Source organism: Camelus ferus, chromosome 35 (genome assembly GCF_009834535.1).
Source record: "Camelus ferus isolate YT-003-E chromosome 35, BCGSAC_Cfer_1.0, whole genome shotgun sequence".
NCBI lineage: Eukaryota > Metazoa > Chordata > Mammalia > Artiodactyla > Camelidae > Camelus > Camelus ferus.
In genome coordinates, this window is record NC_045730.1 from 2,158,570 (window position 1) to 2,179,189 (window position 20,620).

The 20,620-nt window shown below is 44.3% G+C and overlaps 1 protein-coding gene, 1 long non-coding RNA gene and 1 pseudogene across 2 annotated transcripts; 2 read left to right on the forward strand and 1 right to left on the reverse strand.

The window, feature by feature from the left end:
* Window positions 1-206: 206 nt before the first annotated feature.
* LOC116661434 lies at window positions 207-7,103 on the reverse strand (annotated as a pseudogene).
* A 3,143-nt stretch (window positions 7,104-10,246) lies between these two features.
* On the forward strand, window positions 10,247-12,314 carry LOC116661435 (atherin-like). The gene is made up of 3 exons (XM_032473554.1): window positions 10,247-10,305; window positions 10,559-11,674; window positions 11,723-12,314. Exons 1-2 carry the CDS (start codon window positions 10,247-10,249, stop codon window positions 11,295-11,297), a joined length of 798 nt encoding a protein of 265 aa, XP_032329445.1. The 3' UTR covers window positions 11,298-11,674; window positions 11,723-12,314.
* A 2,805-nt stretch (window positions 12,315-15,119) lies between these two features.
* On the forward strand, window positions 15,120-20,264 carry LOC116661425. Its single transcript, XR_004317293.1, has 4 exons — window positions 15,120-15,880; window positions 17,850-18,030; window positions 18,402-18,580; window positions 19,889-20,264. It is a non-coding gene; the product is annotated as an uncharacterized LOC116661425 (long non-coding RNA).
* Window positions 20,265-20,620: the final 356 nt, after the last annotated feature.

Here is a 20,620-nt window from a genome sequence, read left to right on the forward strand (position 1 = left end):
ATAGAGTTTTTACCTTGATAAACATACCACACATACTTGAAAAGAATATACACTCTGGTTTAGGGGCATAGTGTTCTAACATCAACTAGATCATAGTAAGTAATAGTTAATCAGACCCTCTGTATCTTCATTAATTTTTGTCTAGCTGTTCTATCAGTTGCTAAAAAAAAAAGGATTTTTAAATCTACTATGTGGAATTTCCTATTTCTCCCTTTAATACTATTGATATTCTCTTCATGTATTTTGAGGCTCTCTTACTAGGTTCACACAGATTTACATTCGTTATGACTTCCTGATGAATTAACACTTTTATCAATTTGGAATTCTCTTATCCTTGACAACAATTTTTGGTCTTGAAATTATACGTGTTTGCTGTTAACACAGTGACTCCAGCTCTGTAATGCTTTCTGTTCAGATAGCTTTTTTTCCCCATCCATTTACTTTCAACTATTATGTACACTTAAATCAAAAACAAATCATCTTTTATAGACAACAAACAGTTGGTCCTCCCTTTAGCATCCATCCTGATATTCTCTGCCTTTTAAATGAAGTGTTTAGTCCATTAACTTTTTTTTTTTTGGTGAAGTAAAGAAAAGGGTGGAATTTAATGACCCACTGAAAGGAGAAGCTTCATACAGTATGTGTAGTTTGGAACTGTTCAAGTATAGTTTCTTTTATAAAAAGTGTCACAAAAACAAACCCCATTTAAAAAGAGTTCTTAGCAGAGAAACAGCGAGACACGTTCATGCCAAGCAAGCACACGGCAGACACCTTTACACCTCAGCTGTGCAGTTTGGAGGCTGAAGGTCCCAGCAGTGCCGTCCTCAACATGGACTGTGCAGCCTGTGGAGGCAGTTTTTGGCACATTTTGATCTTCCTCTACAGAAGAATACTTCTCAACCAAATTTAACAAAGCTTTGTACACAGGCTCATTTTCACGGTTTTGTAGAGCTTCAGTTTTGCCCAAACTTCTACATTCCTCAATCATTATACTAAGTTTCTCAGTTTCACCTAATTTCTCAGCAGCCTGAAAGATACTTGAAATGCCATCCAGAACAACTGGTATCTTTCACAGTGAAGAGATCCATCAATGGTTCCATCAGGTCACAATGAACAAGGTATGCAATCTGTTCAACTGTGCCACCACTTGTACACTTGGCCACGGCACACACAGCTTCCTTTTGCATCTCAAGTCTGCCTTAGGGAGAACACCAACAAGAAACGGGGCTAATGCAAGATTTACAATGGACTGTAGTGGGTCCTGGCGGCCAGCGTGATGTTTAACACTGTCCACTTAGCTCCCTTCTGAACATTAGTTTTGGAACCTGTTAGCAGGCTGCGAAAGACGGCAAGTGCTCCCTCATCTATTACAACCTGGGTCTGTTCCAGTGACAGTGTCTCCTGTGTCTCTTAGTGCACGAGTCACAATTGGCAATTCAGTAGCTCTTGAAAGCTTCACAAGTTGGGGTACCACCTCTGTCCTCACAACCACTTCAGTCCGTCCATTTGGACCACCAGTAAGGTAGGAAATGGCCCAGCAGGCATCCGCTAATACTTCTGGTCATCAAGATGCAGAAAACAAACCACAGCATGAAGAGTCTGCTCAACAGCATATGAGCTGGGTGCAGCATTCTTGCTGCGACACAGGTTTAAGCACGTCCAGGTAAGACACATATCCAGATGACTTACCAGGAACCGCAAGAAGAGCCAACAGCAAGTCAGCTGCACCGCACCTGAGAGCCAAGTCCCGGAACCCTGAACCGCCACCTGCAATGCTTCCCAGGGCCCCCACAGCCTGGTCCCTGATGTCAGCCCGGGGAGAGGCCGACAGAGAAGTGATGCTGGGACAGCACCACCGTCTACCCCTGCCGCGGTCTGTTCTGATGTCCCGGAAGCAGCGTTAGTGGGGGAACAAGCAGATTCAAACTGAATGGAACTACAATCAGCTCTGCCCAAGAAGGACACAAATTTTGGAATCAAACAAGCCCAGATTATGTTGTCTATAGGGGCGCTGTTTTCCCCTAGAAAGCAGATTTCTAGCAGCTTGAGTCACTTGGAGCTGCCTTTCCAAATTGTTGCTATTTATGCCTTTGACAATGTCATCAACAGACCAATTTATAGTGCCCTGGTTGTCGCAGTTTTCCTGCAGTGAGAAGCAGCGTCATCAGGAATGAGGCAGCGTCATTCTCCTTTTCAGCATGTGGTCGGCCTTCTTAGCTTTCTTCAGCTCCACATTAACTGCTGCTCCGCACTGCTTCATTTCTGCACTGCCTTTCCCCATGTTCTTAAGGCCAGCAGCTGGTGAATGAGCATTCTCATGGATGGCCGTGGTTCTGAGACAAAGGCAGAAGCTACACAGCAGGCTCAGGCTTCCACAGGAGGTGGTGCAGCACCCCAGACACCCAAATGCTTGCCAAGTAAACTTCGCTGACTTCCAGAGTCGGGCTAGAGCTTGCTGGGTCTGCATGGCATTGCTCAGTCAAGGACCTCAAAGTGCCTCTTAGCCTGATTAAGAGACAAAAGATGGAAATCTTCCTTCTTTTTATAAATAAACAGAAACAGAAAGTAGCTAGCTGGCATAGTCAGTATGGACCCTGAAGTAAAACTGCTTGACTTTAAAACCTGATTTTATCACTAAATAGCTTAAATGATCAATCCTTGGGAAATTATTTGACCTCTTTAGGCTCCAATTTCTTATTTTTAAAACACTGGCAATAATGCGCTCATTCACACCTGAAGAGCTGCTATAAAATTTAACTGAGAAAATAGGTGGCATGTACCTTGCAAGATGCCCAGCAGAGTGTCATATGGGGCCTTGAACTGAGACCCAGTTTGAGTCCTGGGTCTGCAGCCCTTCAGACCCTGGGTGACCAACCATCTGGGTGACATAACTTTTTAGCTAACCAGATAAAAGAGAATCCTATAAGGGTAAAAACTAAAAACTGGCCCACACATTCCCATGCCAAATCCGTCTTGACTTTCAGGCCTATGAGTGGAGATTCCAAAACCATTTTCACACGTTTCCTTGTCACTGGGATTACTCAGGCTACCCGGCTTCTGCCAAGCAGGCAAAATCGATGGAGAAGTGAGTGAATAATAGATGAGAGCCAAAAGTCTCCTTGTAAGCATGGTGGTGAAGGTGTCTTCTCAGTGAGGATGCAGTTCCTAGTCCAAGTGATAGTAACCATGGCAGCAATGTGGCGACAACAGTGGGTATGGGGATTCCCCTCTTGGTCCAAGCTGAACAGCTTTCAACCCATGTGTTTTACCTCTTCAGAAAACTGCCTGACCTATCTAATATCTTTGTTCATTCACTCAACAAATATTTGCATTGCACCTACTATGTGCTCCATACTGCTTATGCGTTTTGGAATATATCATCAGAGAAAATAGGTGCTAGCATTATAGCAGGTGAAAACAAATATAAATGTGCAACAGAATAAATAATTGTAACAGTACAGGAGAAGGCGGGAAATACTCTGGGAAAACAAAAGGTAGAATCAGAAAGAGGGATCTGGTGTGTCAGAAAAGGAGAGGGCTCCAAATGTAAACAGGGGGCTGGTCTGTCATGGAGCAAGTGAGATTCGAAAGGAGCCTGAAGCAGGGGGAGAGAGCCCAACGTGGATGTCCTGGGGAAGCTCACTGTGAGAGGTAAGTGCCACTGCAAGGCTGGAGGGCAGGATTCACCTGCCTTGTTCAAGGAATCGTGGGAGGCCAGTGTGGTTGTGGTAGGGTGAGCCTGGGATGGGTTACATGCAGCTTCTCTGAACAGGCACCTGAGGTCCAGCCACATGAAACAGCTGAGTTCCTCGCTGGGAAACTGTCCCTCACCCTCCTCCCTGGACCACCTGATTTTCCTGACACCTCCAGCACCAGCTGTGTTCTCTGTGGGAGTCTCCCCAGCCCCCACCTTCATGCCCTCAGCTACTCCCCAGGCATCCCTGCTCCATGCCCTGTCCTGTGACCAGTCCTTACTGGACTGCTGCAAGGGCCACCAGGATAGGAAGTGAGTCTTATTCATCTCTGTCTTCAGCTCCTCGCTGGAAGAGATTCAACTTTTAGATATGGTTGGTGCATAGATGAATGAGTGGATCAGTAAGAAAAATTATAATCTCTATTTTCTCCCTTTAGGTCAATTAACGGTTCTAGCTTACATTACCCAATGGCATACATAGCAAATGTGAAATTGTTCTAGGATTTATATAGTATAGCTACAGAGTAAGTTCCCTCAATAATAAAATTAATTTGACTGAAATGGTTTCAGCTAGGAACCACCCACAACGGGCCAGATCTTTCTCGCCTTAACCCCAGCCTAGGAGTGCATTAAGCACTTTGGGTGTGCTTTCAGGCTGCCAGGGTGGCCAATGAGTGAATCACTGCTTCAGTACCTAGGCCCTTCCAATGTTTTCTTGGGCCCAAAAGAGTCTTATATAGTACTAAAAAATAGTTCAATGCGTTAATTATACATTCAACTTATCTCCAGTTGTCACTTAAGAGGCTTTGTCAAGAAACCTGTATCAAACACCTTCCTATATCAAAATAAGGAAATGCATGCTTATAAATAATTTTATAGCACGTATGTGTTATCATTGCATTGTATACGTACATGCAAGCAATTCTGAGGAAACCAGAAGCTCACAGGCCAGAATGATTACACAGTGTCCTCCTGATTACAACACATCCTCCTGGACCTGCTGCACATTACAAAGTAGCCCAGTTTACCAAACTTGGTAGGGCTGAAGTTTACTCACTGACTCAGTGTATTTGGGGAAGATTTAGTGCAATTTTAAATACTTTGTTGCTAAGCTCACATCCTTAAAAGTACGTTTATACAATGCTAATTACTCATACAATTGAAAAATGTACTTTGTTTTACACCAAATAACTTCTTACAATTGGATTTTAATGTATTAGTATTAGGGTAGATTTAATCAAAGATTAAGCCTATTCATAGGAAATATAGATTTGGACTTGTCATTTTAAAAAATTTTAAAGGAAGAAAGTAGTTTTGTACATGTACAAGGGTTGATTTGGGGTTGTGCATCATATTAAACCATATAAACATATTATGATAATAATTTGCATTATATTACATTTTTGTCTAAAGTCTTAGGAAAGAACATGTGTGCATTGTGTGTGTCCTGGTAGGTTAAATTCCCTTCATTACTCTTTTTTTTTTTTTAACAGTATTCACAGATTTATTTAACTATTCTCATCCAGTTATTTTTAGGGTGTGTTTTAAGTTAAATTTATGAAATTCATTTAGATTTTACTTGGAATTACATCAGATTTATACATGAATATGGAAGGAAATTACATTTTTATAATATTAATCCACTCTCCACTCTGGAATTTGTTCTGTCATTTATTCAATGAAAAATCTTCTGTACAATTTGAATTTTCTTCGTCCAATGTATACTTCTTAATTGAATTATACATAACAACAGGAAAGCTACGCGCTCAGAAAGGACAAACAAGTGTTCTGTGTTCTGTACGACTTCTGTATCGCTATGTAAGGGGATGTGGTCGGCCAGTATAGTTTTTCCAAATGTCAGAATGGTCATTTATAAAGAAACCTTGTGTGTGTGCAGCACCAGCTCGTTACCCAGCAGGTGGTACAGCAGAAGGCCTCCTACCCTTCACAGACTAGATATTATCACAGTACAACCAATAAAAGCAGCATGATCATTACTAGATAAGGGCACTACTGTGTAGTAAACACTTTATTTAAACCTAAAATTAGTAATAAGATGAATGAGGATTTTCTATAAATATTTTGTATCCTGTATTTCTTGAGAAAACAGAAAAGTGACAGCCAAGCATCACATTTTTTAGAAAATAAAACACAGAGAAGATCACTGCTCTAGCACAATATAGATTTGTTTCTTTAACTTTTCCTGAATTAAGGAAATCACTGTCATTCTTCTCTTACCATGCACCAGGTTAAATGTGGAGGTTAGCCTTTGAAAAAAAAGGACCATCTAAAAATTAATGTGATGGTTCCAGTAAGTATAGGGAGTTTTATTGAAACAATTTTTAAATTACAGGAATTTTCATTGTCAACTTTCTGGAATCTCCAGCATCACAATCTTTTCTAGTTATACCAGGACAAGGTCAGGGTGAGGCACCTAGTTATCTACTAAATCTCATCATCCATCTGCCTTCCAGAGACATGTACACCTAAAACGACAGGTCTGTATTTTCTTTACTACTTTTTAAGTAGAAATAAAATTTTCCCCTAGACTGTGCTACTAAAAGGTTCAGATAAGAGAATGTAAAACATACAGCAATTTTATGTTCTATGAAGTGAAAAATTATCTATCATTTTTCAGCTTCATGCACAAAGAACTACCCCAGCCAACATTCTGAAGATTTTATGACATGGTTAAAAATGTTAGCATTGGATGATATGGAATCTCAAGGTAATTCATTTCACTCTAACACATATTTTGTCAAAGAAGCATATGTGTCACTCCCTTTTTTTTTTTTAAACGTAGCTTAGGAAAGAGAAACTGCAAGTATCAGCCCCCTCACCTCAATCTTGCTCACAGAGCCCAGTCCTGGAGCTGCGGGAGTGGGAGAGTGAGCACCAGGCACTAGCAGTGCTAGAGCATCCTGAACAAAAACCTACCAAATTACCAATCTCCATTTAAACATTAGAGCAGCTAAGATTTACTGAATGCTTGCAATGGGCCAGGTACCACACTAAGCACATTTGCAAGATGACCTCATTCAATTCTCACAGTAACCTCATGAGCTAATGACTATTAGCATACATATTTTTCAGAGGAGGAAACAAGTTTTTCCAGAAGTCAGTAGAAAAGTATCCACGTTATGCAACTGTCATTGCAAAGCCAGCATCTGAACCTGGATGGCAGGACCCTGCCATGTGCCAGCTCACAGTGGCAGTTAAAAAAAAAAAGTGGCTCCAAAGTTCTTTGCCACTTGGCTCATCACGAGGTGGATCTCTCACCTCACCTTGACTCTAGTCTCTGTGACCAACAAACAGACAGAGCTGAAGTGATGCCCAGATGGCAGAGAAAAGCTTGGAATTCACAACTCAGGGGCACCATCTCTATGGGTTATCCATGCTTTACCTTCATGGCTCGTCATGCTCCAGACAAAGACCCTGGCAGGTAGGGGGAGACACACACACACTGACCACACACACATACACACCTAGGACTAGCAAGACGCAGATGGTCAGTCACAACTTGGGGATGCCAGTGAAACCTACAACTGCCCTTGATGGAGAATCACTGCCCTTCTAGGAACCATCCTGGGGCTGCTCCACACTCCAGCCCACCTTGTGCTTCACCTGCCTCTTCTGATCCCTGTTCTCACCTTGTCCTTTCAAATATATTCCTTTCTGTGGTCTCCACTCACTGGTTAGGGGAGCTGCCCCAGGCTATCGGTTCTAGCAAGAGGGTTCCTACCCATCTTTCTGCCCTCCAGTCTTTTCTAGTGATCTGATCTAGAGGTCTGCTTCCCTCACATTCATCTTCTTGACTTTTGACAGCTCTATGAGTACCTACTCTATGGATTAGGACACCAAACTTAAATGCCACCTAGGTAACATTCAGAGGAGAAATAACTAGGTACCAGACAGTAGGGAGTGGTGGGGTCTTTAGCAAGCTTATTTGCAATCTAGAATACTTAGATTCAAATGTTTCAGAGCATCTTCAAAACAAAACCAGTCTAGAGAAATGAAACTGGAATAAGGTCCTCATTTTGATCCATTGCAACTCTGGTTCAAATCTATTCCTGGGACTAAATTAGTGCAGTGCCCTAGTTCTGAAGTCATCACAATGAGAAAACATGGGGGGATCTGGTCAGTTCAGCAATCATTCACATACTGGCACAAACCAAAAGAATCTTTTCTGCCTTGATATACCAAATGGCAGAATAATCTTTAAAATAATTGTATTCATAATACTACTATATATTGACATGAAAATTATGATTAAACTCATTCAAAGAACCAGTTAGCTGCCAGGCACACACACTTAGACATCCTATTAAACTGGGATTGTGCCCTGGCCTTTCATAAACGTCATGCTGACTTACACACACAAACACACACACACACACAAAGTAACAGTCTGTGCCTACTGGAAACAAGGGGGCTCATTCTCTGGAAAGTTTGAGATGCCCTACTGGAGATCTAACTGATTTAGGGGTGAGTCATAGAGAAAATAAGCTATTCTACCAGTTTAAACCAAAAATGAGGCTTTTGTTTGTATTATCAGTTCAGAAAACACCTCTGCCATCCCCACATCAGAGGCATTTATTTTATCTCATTTTTTTCCATTTAAAAATGTTGAGAGAGCATTAAAAAAATTAAATAAAAACTCAAGCTGAGGACATGCCACTTGGCAATGAGATTTTCTCTTTTTATGAAAGGTGGAAACCAACTTACCTTCCCAAGCTGATTCTGAAAGTCAACTTACCAGAAATAAGGGACATAAAAATTAAAATTTCCTGTAGCCTCAAGATCTGATAAACAATTTAAAAGTTGGAGGGGATGTTTCCCATACATATGGTCACAAAGAGTTAATATTCTTAGAACATAAATGACTGATAAAATTTGAAAAGATATAGACCTCCATAGACTAATGGGCAAAGAATATGAACAAGTGATTTTGAAAGAGAAAATACTTATGCTCTTTCCAGCTATGAAATTATCAAATGTTAAAAATAAGTTACAGTATCCAAAGTTGCCCTAGATAGGAGGAAATGAAGAACCTCCTACACTACTGAGGGGCAGACAAGTTGAAACATACTAGCACCAACTAATTTGCTCATTCCTATGAAAACCTAAAAAAGAGCAAATCCTTTGGTCCAATTATTCCACTCCAAAGTGGAATAAAATCATTATGAATATACTCAAAGATTTAACCTTAAGTATGTTCACTTAATATTTGATCAATATTTGAACAATCTGTTAACAGTATATATTACAGTCTCATTTTGTGAGAAAAAATATTTATATGAATATAATACATGGGAAAAAAAATAGTTCCTAGATGTATATACAGCAAAAAAGGCTATTCCAAAATGGTGGGCTTTTATATTATTTTTTTTCTTCAAGACCTAAAAGGACTATTTTTTCTCAATAATCATGTTATCCCATTATATTTTTTATTAAACAAAAAATATGTTTTCATTTCTTTGATATTATAAAATAAATGCTTCTAGGAAAAATAAATAAAAGTGATAGAATTATTTGGTATGTAAACTTATTCATATTATACTGACTTGTAAAAACCATACCATTTAAGAAGAAAAATACATACGCATGGAAAGAATGAGAAAATACATAGACAAAAACAACAGTCCTCACGTCTAAGTGATGGAATGATGAGATGTTTATTATATTCTGTTCTTAACTTTACTAATTTCTTTATAAGAATGTTGAGATGCGTATTTTAAATCCAGCTCCTGTACATTTTACAACTACACAGAACAGCTTCCTGAAAGTGCTAAAATCAAACTCTCCCATGACCACCAGATGTCGAGGGGGAAAAAATCATCATCTAAATTACATCCAAGCATAGCCGACAGACCGGTGTAGGAAGAAATACAACAAAGTATTCATAGATGCCACCTGTGGATGGTGGGTCTTCAAGTAGTTTCTGTTTTCTTTCTTGATTTTTTTTCCTTTCTGCATTTCCCATATTTGTTACAATGAATACATGTCATCAGCAAAAATATTTTAATGTATCCCCAAGTGACAAAAAAAAAAGATTTCAAAACATAGTTGGTATATTTCATGTAAGCACTAAAAAGCACTAGAATGTGTCAATCAACTTTATACACACTCTGCTTTGTAAAAAACCTATAGAAAACGATATCTAATACATCACTAGACTTCAGAGTAGGTATATCACAATGTATTTTTTCCCAACTAGCTCACAACTGCTTTTGTTTAAGGGCTCCTCCCTAGATAAATAAGAACAAGCCACAATCCATGATAAAGTAAAGATGGGAGTGAATTTGCCTTCCACAAGGGACAGGGTGCGGAGAGATAAGGACTTTGCTCCACCCTTGCCAACCAGCCCATTTGGAAAGAAAACGCAGCCAGCGGAACCGGAAGTACAGCTACGTTAAGCCTCTTAACAAGGTGTTTAATTCCCACCTTGCCATCTTCAAATCCTCCAGGTACTAAAAGACTCAAACACACTGCTAAAATTACAGGGATGGGTGAAAGAGAACACTTCCACCCACACTAAACGGGTGAGGCGCCATGAAGAAGGAAGCACACCGGGCGGGAGTCCCGGCCGTGCCACGGGCCGCGCCCACGAGGTGAGGCATCGAGGCGCAGATCCAGGCGCTGACTTCCGTCTGGCGCCCTGGGCGAACTCGCGCAAACCACCGCGGCCGCCAGAACCTCCGTGCCCTCGCTACTTTTAATGCGCGATAGCGCCTACTTCCCGGGGCAGGCCTTAAGGAGAAATGAGGACTAAGCCCGGGCCCTGATCCAGAGTAAGGGCCCCAATCACGTGGTCACCGCCACGCTACCGACGGCGTTCCCGCGCCACAGACAGCTGTGACAGAGCCACGGAACCCCCGCCGAGCGGCCGGTGGTCCTCACCACCGCCACCGCCCAGCAGAAGCGGCGGTCAGAGGCACGGAGTCTGGCGCAGAAGTACTCTTTGGATACCGGGAACGGCAGCAGAAAGAGCCACGAGTCTACTGCACTTGACAGAACTCTGACACCACAGAACTGCGGTCTTCCGGCCGCCGCTCAGGGGGACGTTTCCCTCTGGGGCCACTCCTCCCGCTCCTGGGCATCACCGCCCTGCCCGCGTCGTGCGCCAAGCCAGCCGCCCGGGCCTGCCACCGCCCGAAAGCGCCGCCCCCTGCCAACACTCAACCCCGCCGACCCCACCCGGGGCCGCCAGGGCGAGGGGCAGTCGGCGCTCCGGGGGGGGGGGCACCTGCGCGGGGCGCGGCTTCCGGGTCCCGGCCAGCGCCGCTCACCGGCACCTCCCGGCCCCCCGCGGCGCCGCCGGCCCATACGCCCCACAGGAGGGCCCGAGCTCCCGCCCCGCGGTGCCCCGGGGCCTCCGAGAAGCCAGACGAGGCCGAGGGCTCCCAGGGGCCTGCAGGCCGGACAGTCCCGCCCCGAACCCCCACCCACCCCCCGGGGCGGCCCTCACCCTCGGAGCGGGGTCGCCCGCACGCCCTCACTCGAGGCTGCGCCCCCACGACCGCAGCCCTCAGAACCCCCAGAACCGCTGACTCACCGGCGGCGGCCGTCCTGTCAGCGGCTCCTCCGCGGTGCGGCCTCCTGAGGGTCGGGCTCCCGTCAGAGACTCCTGGGGTCGAGGAGTCGCCCGGACCGGCGTCGGCGTCGGGTCTGACACGGGAGCGCTGGGCCTGGCCGGCTCCGTCTCTGCTCCAGGGCCTGGACGGGCGTCTGAGGCCTGCGTTCCGCGGCTGCTTCTCGGGGGTTAGCGACCGGAGGGTTTACCACAGGGGCGTTTACGACTGGGGGTGATGTTTACGACTGGGGGGGGTTGTTTACGACTGGGGTGTTTACGACCCGAGTAGGGGTTGTTTACGACTGGGGTGGTTTACGACTGGGACTGTTTACGACTCAGGGGGTGTTTACGACTCGGGGGCCATGACTGAGGGGCTTACAACTGGACCCCCGGGTTTACGACTGGGGGTTTACGTCTGGGCGGCTTACAACTGGACCCCAAGTTTAGGTCTGCAGGTTTACGTCTGGGGTGCTTTGTGACAGGCATTGTGACTGGGCCCTGGTTAACGGCGAAAGGCCGTGCACGTCTGCGCCCCAGGTTTCCACCTGGGGGTGTTGCCCCCGCGGTGTCCGTCTAGGGTTTTTTGTCTGGAGGGCTTACGTGTGAGAGATTTACGATTGGGCCCCGGGCGTATGTGGGGGTGTTTACGGCTGGCCCCAGGTTTCGGTTTGGGCCTGGGTCTACCCATGTGCCAGGGTCTACTTCTGCGCGCGGGTTAGGGCAGGGCCCGGGGTGAAGTCCGGGGTGTTTACATCAGGCCCTAGTTTACGTCTGGGTCCCCAGGTTTTGCACTGTCACCAGGGGCCATCTGTAGATCATCCGGCTCTGTTGGGCCGTTGGGGCTTATGCTTCTGGGTCCCTCAGCATGGTTTATATTTACACACTTGAAAATCTCTGCCTGAGCAGCTAGCTTCTAACCAGTCTGCATCTTGGTGCTAAGATCCCCTTCTGAGATACTGATGGGACTTAGAAAGTTTTAAGAGACGACCAAGAGCTCGGGCAGGGCAGAACACAGGAGGTCACTGCTCCAGACTGGGAGAAGGGCTGTTTCACCTAAGGCACAGAAGACCAACACAGTCCAGCGGAGTGAAGAAGCGGGTGCTGCCTTGATATCCTGGATGCCCTGTGAGGAAGGAGTAATTGCCTGCGCTCGCTCTTCTGGGCCCACAAGCACATCCTGACTTCAGAATCTTGCAATACCTGTGTACAAAAGTGACAAGAAACAATAAAGGGAAGATGCTTATGGGGTAAACTGTTTACTCCTTACAGGGTAAGTTATTCCTTCACTATCTCCTGATAAGGAGGCCTTGAACCAATCACCTGGGCTGTTTGCCTGGGAAGAAAAGGTAGGAGGAAGGGGTGTGGGCACCACTCCCAGATGTGAGCGTGGGCAGCCAACACACACCTAGAACTGTTCTTTTTTCTGCCAACCCAAAGAGCCAGGTCCACGTTGCCCGCACCCCCAGCAAATTCTGGTATCCCATCTAGGAAGGAGATTCATTGACTATCATTAAATTCCAGCTCCAGTCCAGACAAGGTAATGTAGACCTGTCTCTCCCTACTCATTCCCGGCAAGGGCAACTATAAAATCCAAGATAAGAGACAAGAGTAAAATGTAGGAGGAAAAAGGTGGGTTGCTTAGGGTCACCAGGACCCAGGGAACAGCAGAGGCAGGTTGCCAGCAACCCAGGAAGCCAGAAAGCCCCTCTCCACCTGGAGACAAGGGCTTCAGCAAAAGGGGATCCCATATGAACACCTGCCACCCCTTCAGGCAACCCAGCATGGATCAGCGTGTCTCCAGACAAACCAAGCAGACCACAGCTTGACAAAAGTCTCTGAGAATTAAACAGCCGTTGGAACCACAGCCCACAGACGTAGGCACGGCCCCGTGGGTTGAACCGAAACAGGGTGACTGCATGCAAAAATACAGGACTGAAATGGGATCCCTGGTAGGCCAAACTCCGGGAAGCAGTTTTTTAAAAAAATCACCTAGCATAGCGAGAACCAGGAAGATCTCAAATGAGTAAAAACAATCGACTGATGCCAACACGGAAATGAGTCATACGCTGGAATTATCCACAAGAGTTTGAAAGCAGATAACATAAAAATGCTCCAGCAATCGATTACAACATATCCCAAAACAAATGAAGAGAGTATTTCAGAAAAGAAATATGTTATAGAAAAGAACCAAACTGAAATTATAAAACTGAAAAATACAATAACTGAAATTTAAAAACCCACTGGATGGGCTTAATCAGTACAGTGTCCTCTTGTTTTCAGCCCAAAGCCATTGGCATAGTCCACACCAGATTCATACTAGATCCCAAGTCAAAGTGCAGCCCCCAGGAACCTAACAAGATCATCAGAGGCCTATCAGAAAAATCCAACCTTGTAACTACATATCTAATAATTATGTGCTCAAGAATCACCCTCAAACCCCAAGTGTATTTTCCCTTTTTAAAATTTCATTCATTCCAGTATGATGAATGACCACCTCCTGTGTGTTAAGGACTATGCTAGACACTGTAAAGATTTATGTAAACAAAATAGTCTTTGCACTCATGGAGCTTAGAGTTATTTCCCATTCCAAATGATACCCGAGCAGAGTGAGTGTCCCACCTTAGCATTTTTTCAAACCAAATTTCTTAACATTTTGAAGCACAGCTCTTTGCAACCTTTCCATGGGTGTTCAGTGACCTGAGACACTGTCAGCAGAAAAGTAAATGTTTGCATAGGAGTAGAAACTACACCATGTAAGAAGCAACCTCACGTTAGTTTAAAATGTCTTATATTTTCTATCTTCCTGGGTGACCTAGTTCCTAAAATTCACATTCCAGGTGGCTATGAGGAGGGGTGAAGTGTGTGGGTCCCAATGACTGCAGGGAGTGTGAGGATGGTGGGAACAGTGAGGGTGCCTGCAGCTCAGCAGGTTCCAATCCCCGGGCGCACACCCAGTGTGAAAGGGGAAACGCCACCTGTGGTCAAGAATAGGCCTGATAACCAACTGACCATTTTTTTACATTTACCTGATACTTAACCTGACTGTGGGTGATGCAGGTGCCGAGCTCCAGGACAGAGGCACGGCATATCCATCGGCGCTGCCACACTGCTCTTCCGACATCCCCACACCACTTCATGTCGCATGATGAGAAGGAGTTGGTGATGTCTTGTGATGGGTCAAAGATGATTCCGGCGACAGGAGCAGAGATCCTCACGTCCATGATGTGTGAAGGCTTCTTGCTTCCTGCGTGGTGAAGTCTTGAGGTTCAGTCTTTTGGGAAGCTCTCGTTCTCCTTGATGCTGATAGCACACTAGGGACTGTGGGTGTTCCCACATGGGAAAGTCTCCCCCTCCTTAGAAAACCAAACCAGGGCAGTTACCCAGAGGAAAGCAGCAGGCAGTGAGCCTCTTAGACCTGCCTGGTCTCTCCCAGAGTCGTCTTGTCTTACATGAGATCAAATCCAGACCTCCAGGAAAACACAGCAGGTTTTGAGGCCAGAACACTAGCTGGCTATAAGACTGTATATTTCTAGGGAGTGTCCTCTGGCGTGGTCAGCCCTCCCTTTGGAACCAACCAGTGTGGCTGAGTCTATGGTAGAAACAGTTTGGGCTTTGGGAGCCCTGGATCCAGCCCAAGAATTTTCCAGCTCACCACAATGAGTAAAAGTTCATGTATGTCAGCATAATCCAGTACTTAATTGCATAAGTTATTCTGTTGTTCCAAGAACTGATTCCTCATGGAGTAAACCCAGAGTATACGATTATATATATGTAGATATATATAGAGAGAAATTCTGTACTTGCTAATTATCTCACAAGTTTATATAGAACTGTTTGTTCCATTAAATTGAATAATAATCGCACAGCATTTTTTATTATCATCCCTCCTCTGAGTCTATCAGAGTGCAAAGCACACAGTAAACATTCCGCAGATACCCGATGGATCCTTTGTGCAAGGTGAGGTCTGTTTCCACTGAGAACTCCTTCCTTCCATGCTCATTACCTTTAGCTTTTCATTGAGGAGTTTTGAAGCTAGTAAAATGAAGAGATGTCAACTAAAACGGCAGAACAAATATGGAGATAATAGAATAAATTTAGAAGGCTCTCAAAATGCACTAACTCAGTGATGGAATTGTAAAGACTGAGATGTCAAAAGGAAATGACGATAAGGGAAAAAGAAAGGAGAGAGGAAAGGAAGGAAGGAGGGAGGGAGGAAGATGGAGAAAAGGAAATGAGTGAAAAAAATTCAAATAAAATGACTGTATTTTTGTCCCAGGAGGAATAATAACTCAGCACAATAAGAGTAAAAACCATGACAGCATGTTGGACGTGGGCCAGGGAGGGACCAGATGAAGTACAGACGTTACAATGTTCTGTAACATGCACAGCGGGGCGGGTGATTGCGGTGACAGTCTCTGCTTCAGCGTCTCTTAGGAGAGTTCCGTATACTTGTGTGAGGCCAGGACAGATCACCAAATGATGGACCTGGAACAGCATCTCCCTCTCCTCCCATGGGAGGGAAGATCTGGAAATGCACTGCAGTATTGTCCCCCACTTGTCTAGACAAAAGGATTTCAACGTCAGAATCCGTCACCATATTCTACAAGTAAAAGGTGATGAGGCCTATATCCTAAATTCTTCTACCCGTTTTCAAACATGGAGTTGTTTGTAGCTACTGTGTCTTATTCTTGCTAGAGCCACCAATAATTTCTTTGTTGCAAAATACAACGGAAAGTTCTGTCATTGTCTTTCTAGCTTTCTCTGCAGGATGAGGTGCTGCTAACCAGTCTCAGTGCCCTGAAGCCCTCTTCCTCGCTCCCATGGTACTCATTCTCTCGTGACTCTCCCCCTCCCTCTCTGCTGTTCCCTAGTTTCATTCACTCTTGGAATCCTTTTCTCCTACCCAACTCTCAGGCTGACTTCACACGTTCTCCCTGGTCATCTTGACCGTTCCCATGGTGTTGTCACCAAGTGTATGCAGACAGAGCTCCATCTCCAGCTCTATCCAGGTCTCTCCTTTGAGTCCTTGTACATTTATCTAATACCATCTGTGCGTTTGCACCTCAATACACCCCCACTCTTTCCTGGTTTCATATTCCTGCCTCCATCTCTCTTGACTGTGCAGAGGAAGCACCCTTCTAACTGACTTTCTTGCCTTCAGTGTTGCCCCTGTGTTAAGTTCTCTACTTGCTAGAGTATCTTCCTAACAAAGGATACATTGGACTCTGCCACCCACCAAAACATGCTCCCATGACCTTCAAGATAAGGTCCAAGTTACTTCCCCGACAAGGCCTTAGCGAGCTAGCCCTGCTGCGTCTCTTCCCATTCCCCACCTCTGACCTTTCGTGCAAGCAGTGGTCCTTACACACTACAAACCCTCCGGCATCTACACTCTGAATAGGATGCTTCCTTTGTGTGGAAAATTCTTTCAATTTTTAGCCTTCTTTCAATCAGATAACTTCTTTTATTTAAAAAAAAAAAAAAGCAGGACTATACTACAATTTCCACACCTCCAGGATGATTCCTGTGCTGTCTCTGTCTCCAGTTTGAAATAGATGGCTATCCCAGGAGCCTTTCAGCCCACTCAAAGCAGTTATCAACTTGGGTTTTAATTACCTATTTCTTTATTTGTCTCTCTAACAACTGCCCTCATCTGGCACTAGATTATAAGACAAAAAAGAAAAAAAAGAAAGAAAAATGCAATTTGTTTGGTTTATACAACAGTTGCCTATCACAATGGATGGCATGTTACGTCCCCAATAAATGTTTGTGGAGTAAATGCGTGAAGGAATGAGCTAGTAAAAATAGTTTAACTTGCAGAAAAGAAAACAGAAAATCTGTAAAGCTTTTAAGGAAGACTGTTATTGGTTACATGTGTCAACAGACAAAAATCTGTCAGAGGTAAAAAAAAATCCCAGGGTATGTGTTCTCTTTACCCAAACTAAGTTCTGTTGATGTGAAGTTTTAGGAGAAACCTAACATGGTCATTTGCTTAGCGTTTCTCTTCTGATAAAATACCTGAATGGGCTGAATAGCAAGAGTGTATCTAAATGTATCGGTTAACAATTTAAAAGAATAAATAACAAAAGAATAAATATCTTCCTTAATGCAAGCACAGAAAAAAAGCCAGTAGCTACATCCAACAAACAGTATTTTGAAATAATTTTTGGTGAATAATATGACAGCTTTGCTTTACTGCATTTTTCACTCAGTACTGCTGATGCAATTATCTTTTAAGTGATTTTTTTTTCAAGTTTTGAATATTTTAGTAACTCCTTTAAAATCCTGGTTATGTAAATATCATAAGCACACGTCTAGATGTGGGTCTCTGGTGGGTCTTTTGGTCTAAAGACTCATGTTCTTCAAGTTTCAAAATATTCTTGCTTTATTTCTTTTATAGTTTCTGTTTTCTTATTTTTCTTTGGCTGAAATTCCCATTTGTTTTTCTTAATCTTTCCTGAAATAGTTGTCTCTATATTTTACCTTTTGGTATCATTTTGTGTGTCTTTTTTTTTTTCGCAATTAGCTTTCAGACTCAATTAATGTAAAAAACTATTTGACATTTTGAAATTCTACCATCAGTATCAGGAGGAGGAAGAAGGTTGGAACAATGACCGTACCTCGCAGAATATCTTTATCCATAAAGCTGACAGAACCGTGAAGCATCCCCGTGAAAAGGAAGGACAGTTATCGAATTCAAGGGACATCAGGGAACACTGAGTGGGCTCCTGAGCTGGCGCTAGGTGCGGTGGATACGCCATGAGTAAGTCTTTTGTCTAAGACCTGAAGTGCCGAAAGTCTGACCCTTGGGTTGTCCAGCCACCCTTTATCATGGTAGAACAATTCCAGCTTTGAATGAAGCTCCTCATTAGATCAGGATGTAAAAACATTAAATTTTACTCCTAAAAATCTAATAACCACTCCCCAACTTTATAATCTAACAAAATATTACCAACGAATCAGGGTTTGTGTTCTCTCACTTACCCCAGGTCCCCGCCACCCGCCTGTGCAGAGATGTACGTGCATTCACTGTTCACCTGCCCCAGAGCCAGCTCCACTCCGGCCCTCTCCCTGTGTGTCAAGTTACTGCCCTTTCTTTGATTGCCACTCACTCATTAGAACCGATATTCTCAGTTAATTAGGATTTCATGAGCTGCAAAATCTTCAATCATCAAAGAGAAGAAGCACCAATATGAAACTAATGCGGAAAAATATTTACCTTAACAAGATAATGGAAGCAGTCTAAATGGCCATCAACATGGAGATGATAAAAGAGATTACATCTGTTGTGTCTGGCCACAATTCCATGGTGGGTGAGTTTGGGGTGGGGTAGGGGTCCCCCCCCACACACGCCACCAATAAGCAATTCTCTCTCACCAAGTAGCTGTCCTACAATTCAACTCAGTTCTGACAACATCGACCTGGAGATGGCATCAGATGCCACAGGTTGCAGGCCCAGGCCCAGGCCCACAAGACTACCCTCCCCCTTCAGCTGCCAGTCAAAGTTCAGATCGTCACCTGTACCTCTGATCTACCTACCGTAAATCACTGGTTTCCAAGATCTCCTCCTTAGATTTGATGAATCTGCTAATGTGGCTCACAGAACTCAGAGAAACACCTTACTTAGTGGATTGCTGGCTTATTATTAATGGATATATAACTCAGGAGCAGCCAGATGGAAGAAATGCGTAGGGCAGGATGTGGAGGAGGGGCTCGAAACTGTCAGCATTCCCCAAGTGCCACTGTCCCCAAATCTCCAAATGTTCACACCAACCTGGAAGCTCTTCAAACCCCCTCCTTTTGGGGTTTTCTGGAGGCTTCATTACATAGGCAAGATAGATTAATTGGTCATTGGTGATTGATCCAACCAGCAGCCCCTCTCCTCTCTCTGGAGGTCAGGGGGTGGAACAGAAAGATTTAACCCTCTCATCACGTGGTCGCCTCTCCCAGCAACCAGCCTCCAGCCTTAGGTAACCTAGGGGGCATTCCAAAAGTTACCTCATTAGCATAACAAATGACACCTTTATCACTCTTATCACTTAGGAAATTCCAAGAGTTTTTAGCTGTGCCAGAAAAGGGGGGAGAAGACCAAATAAATTTTTGATTGTAAACCACAATTTCACAATATCCACTCAGAAGCATAACATGTCAATCTTAAAGTGCTCATGTAGCACCATCTCCACTGATTTGATATCTGTAGCATTTTATGAAAGAGTCAGGTTCGAAACAGGTAAAATCAGATTCTGTTGTTAAACAAAGAGGACAGGAGAAAAGGGGCTGAGAATTCTCCAGGAACTGTATGTACTGTTACTGCTGGATGCTGACTTATTTTCCGTTTGTCCCTTTATTTTTTTCCCCCAGTATCTGATATTTAGAGTGGATATATATTTTTTTTTAACTAGTCAAAAGCAGTTACACGTTTATAATTTATCCAGTGAGATGCAGAGGCGATGGCTTCTTGGGGGGACAGCTTTGGTTCTGCTGCCAAGACATTTAGGGAGGACATGTACCACCTAAGCCTGAGTTTCCCCACCTTAACTAAGGGCAAAGACTTTTTAACATTCAACGACTGCAAAATGTGGATTGATGGATTTTTTTTAAACCTCTATATGTCACTACAGTATCTTTCCACCTAATACATACTGACCGAACAGCAGAGCCAAGGTGACCCACCACGCCTGCCAGGTGCTGCCCTCCGTGCACAGAAGGCTGGAAGAGGCCACACTTCCCAGTCCAGTCCAGGAGGTAGGAGTGCCGGCCACACGTTGCTGCTGTGAACAAAAATACTGCAATCATATCAGTAAACAATGCTGAAACCAGGTCATCAGCGGCTGCCGCCACCCCCCAGTGAGGACAGGCCTGCAGCCTGGTCTCTGCAGCCACTCGCAGTGATGCCCTCTGAGCGGACGCAGAATAAGAAAGGACAGGACACTGGCCCTAGATAGCTAGGTGCTTGTTAAAAGAATGAATTCAGTGAGCCCAAATGTTTGCTTCCTCCCATACCTTTAACTTGAGATGTCTGATTTTCTTTAGATAACAAGCAATCTTTCATTGTTCCAACTACCAGGTCTTTGTTGTAAAGCTCCTATATATCCTAGCTCCTCCCCTACCTCTTGCAAGCAGTCCCTCAGAGCATCTGAGAGGCTGTCATCCTGGCTCGAGTCCTCCCGCCAAATAAACCGTAACTCTTAACTTTTAGGCTGCGCGTTTATTTCAGTTGACGCTGCTTACTTTGGTCTTCACTGAGCTTGACTTAAAATAAGTGAAAATGTTGCAGGAAAAATGGGGCGTGAGAGGACAATTGTGTCCCAGGTCTCGGAGAGTCCCTAGGACTCGACCCGCCAGATGAGGGT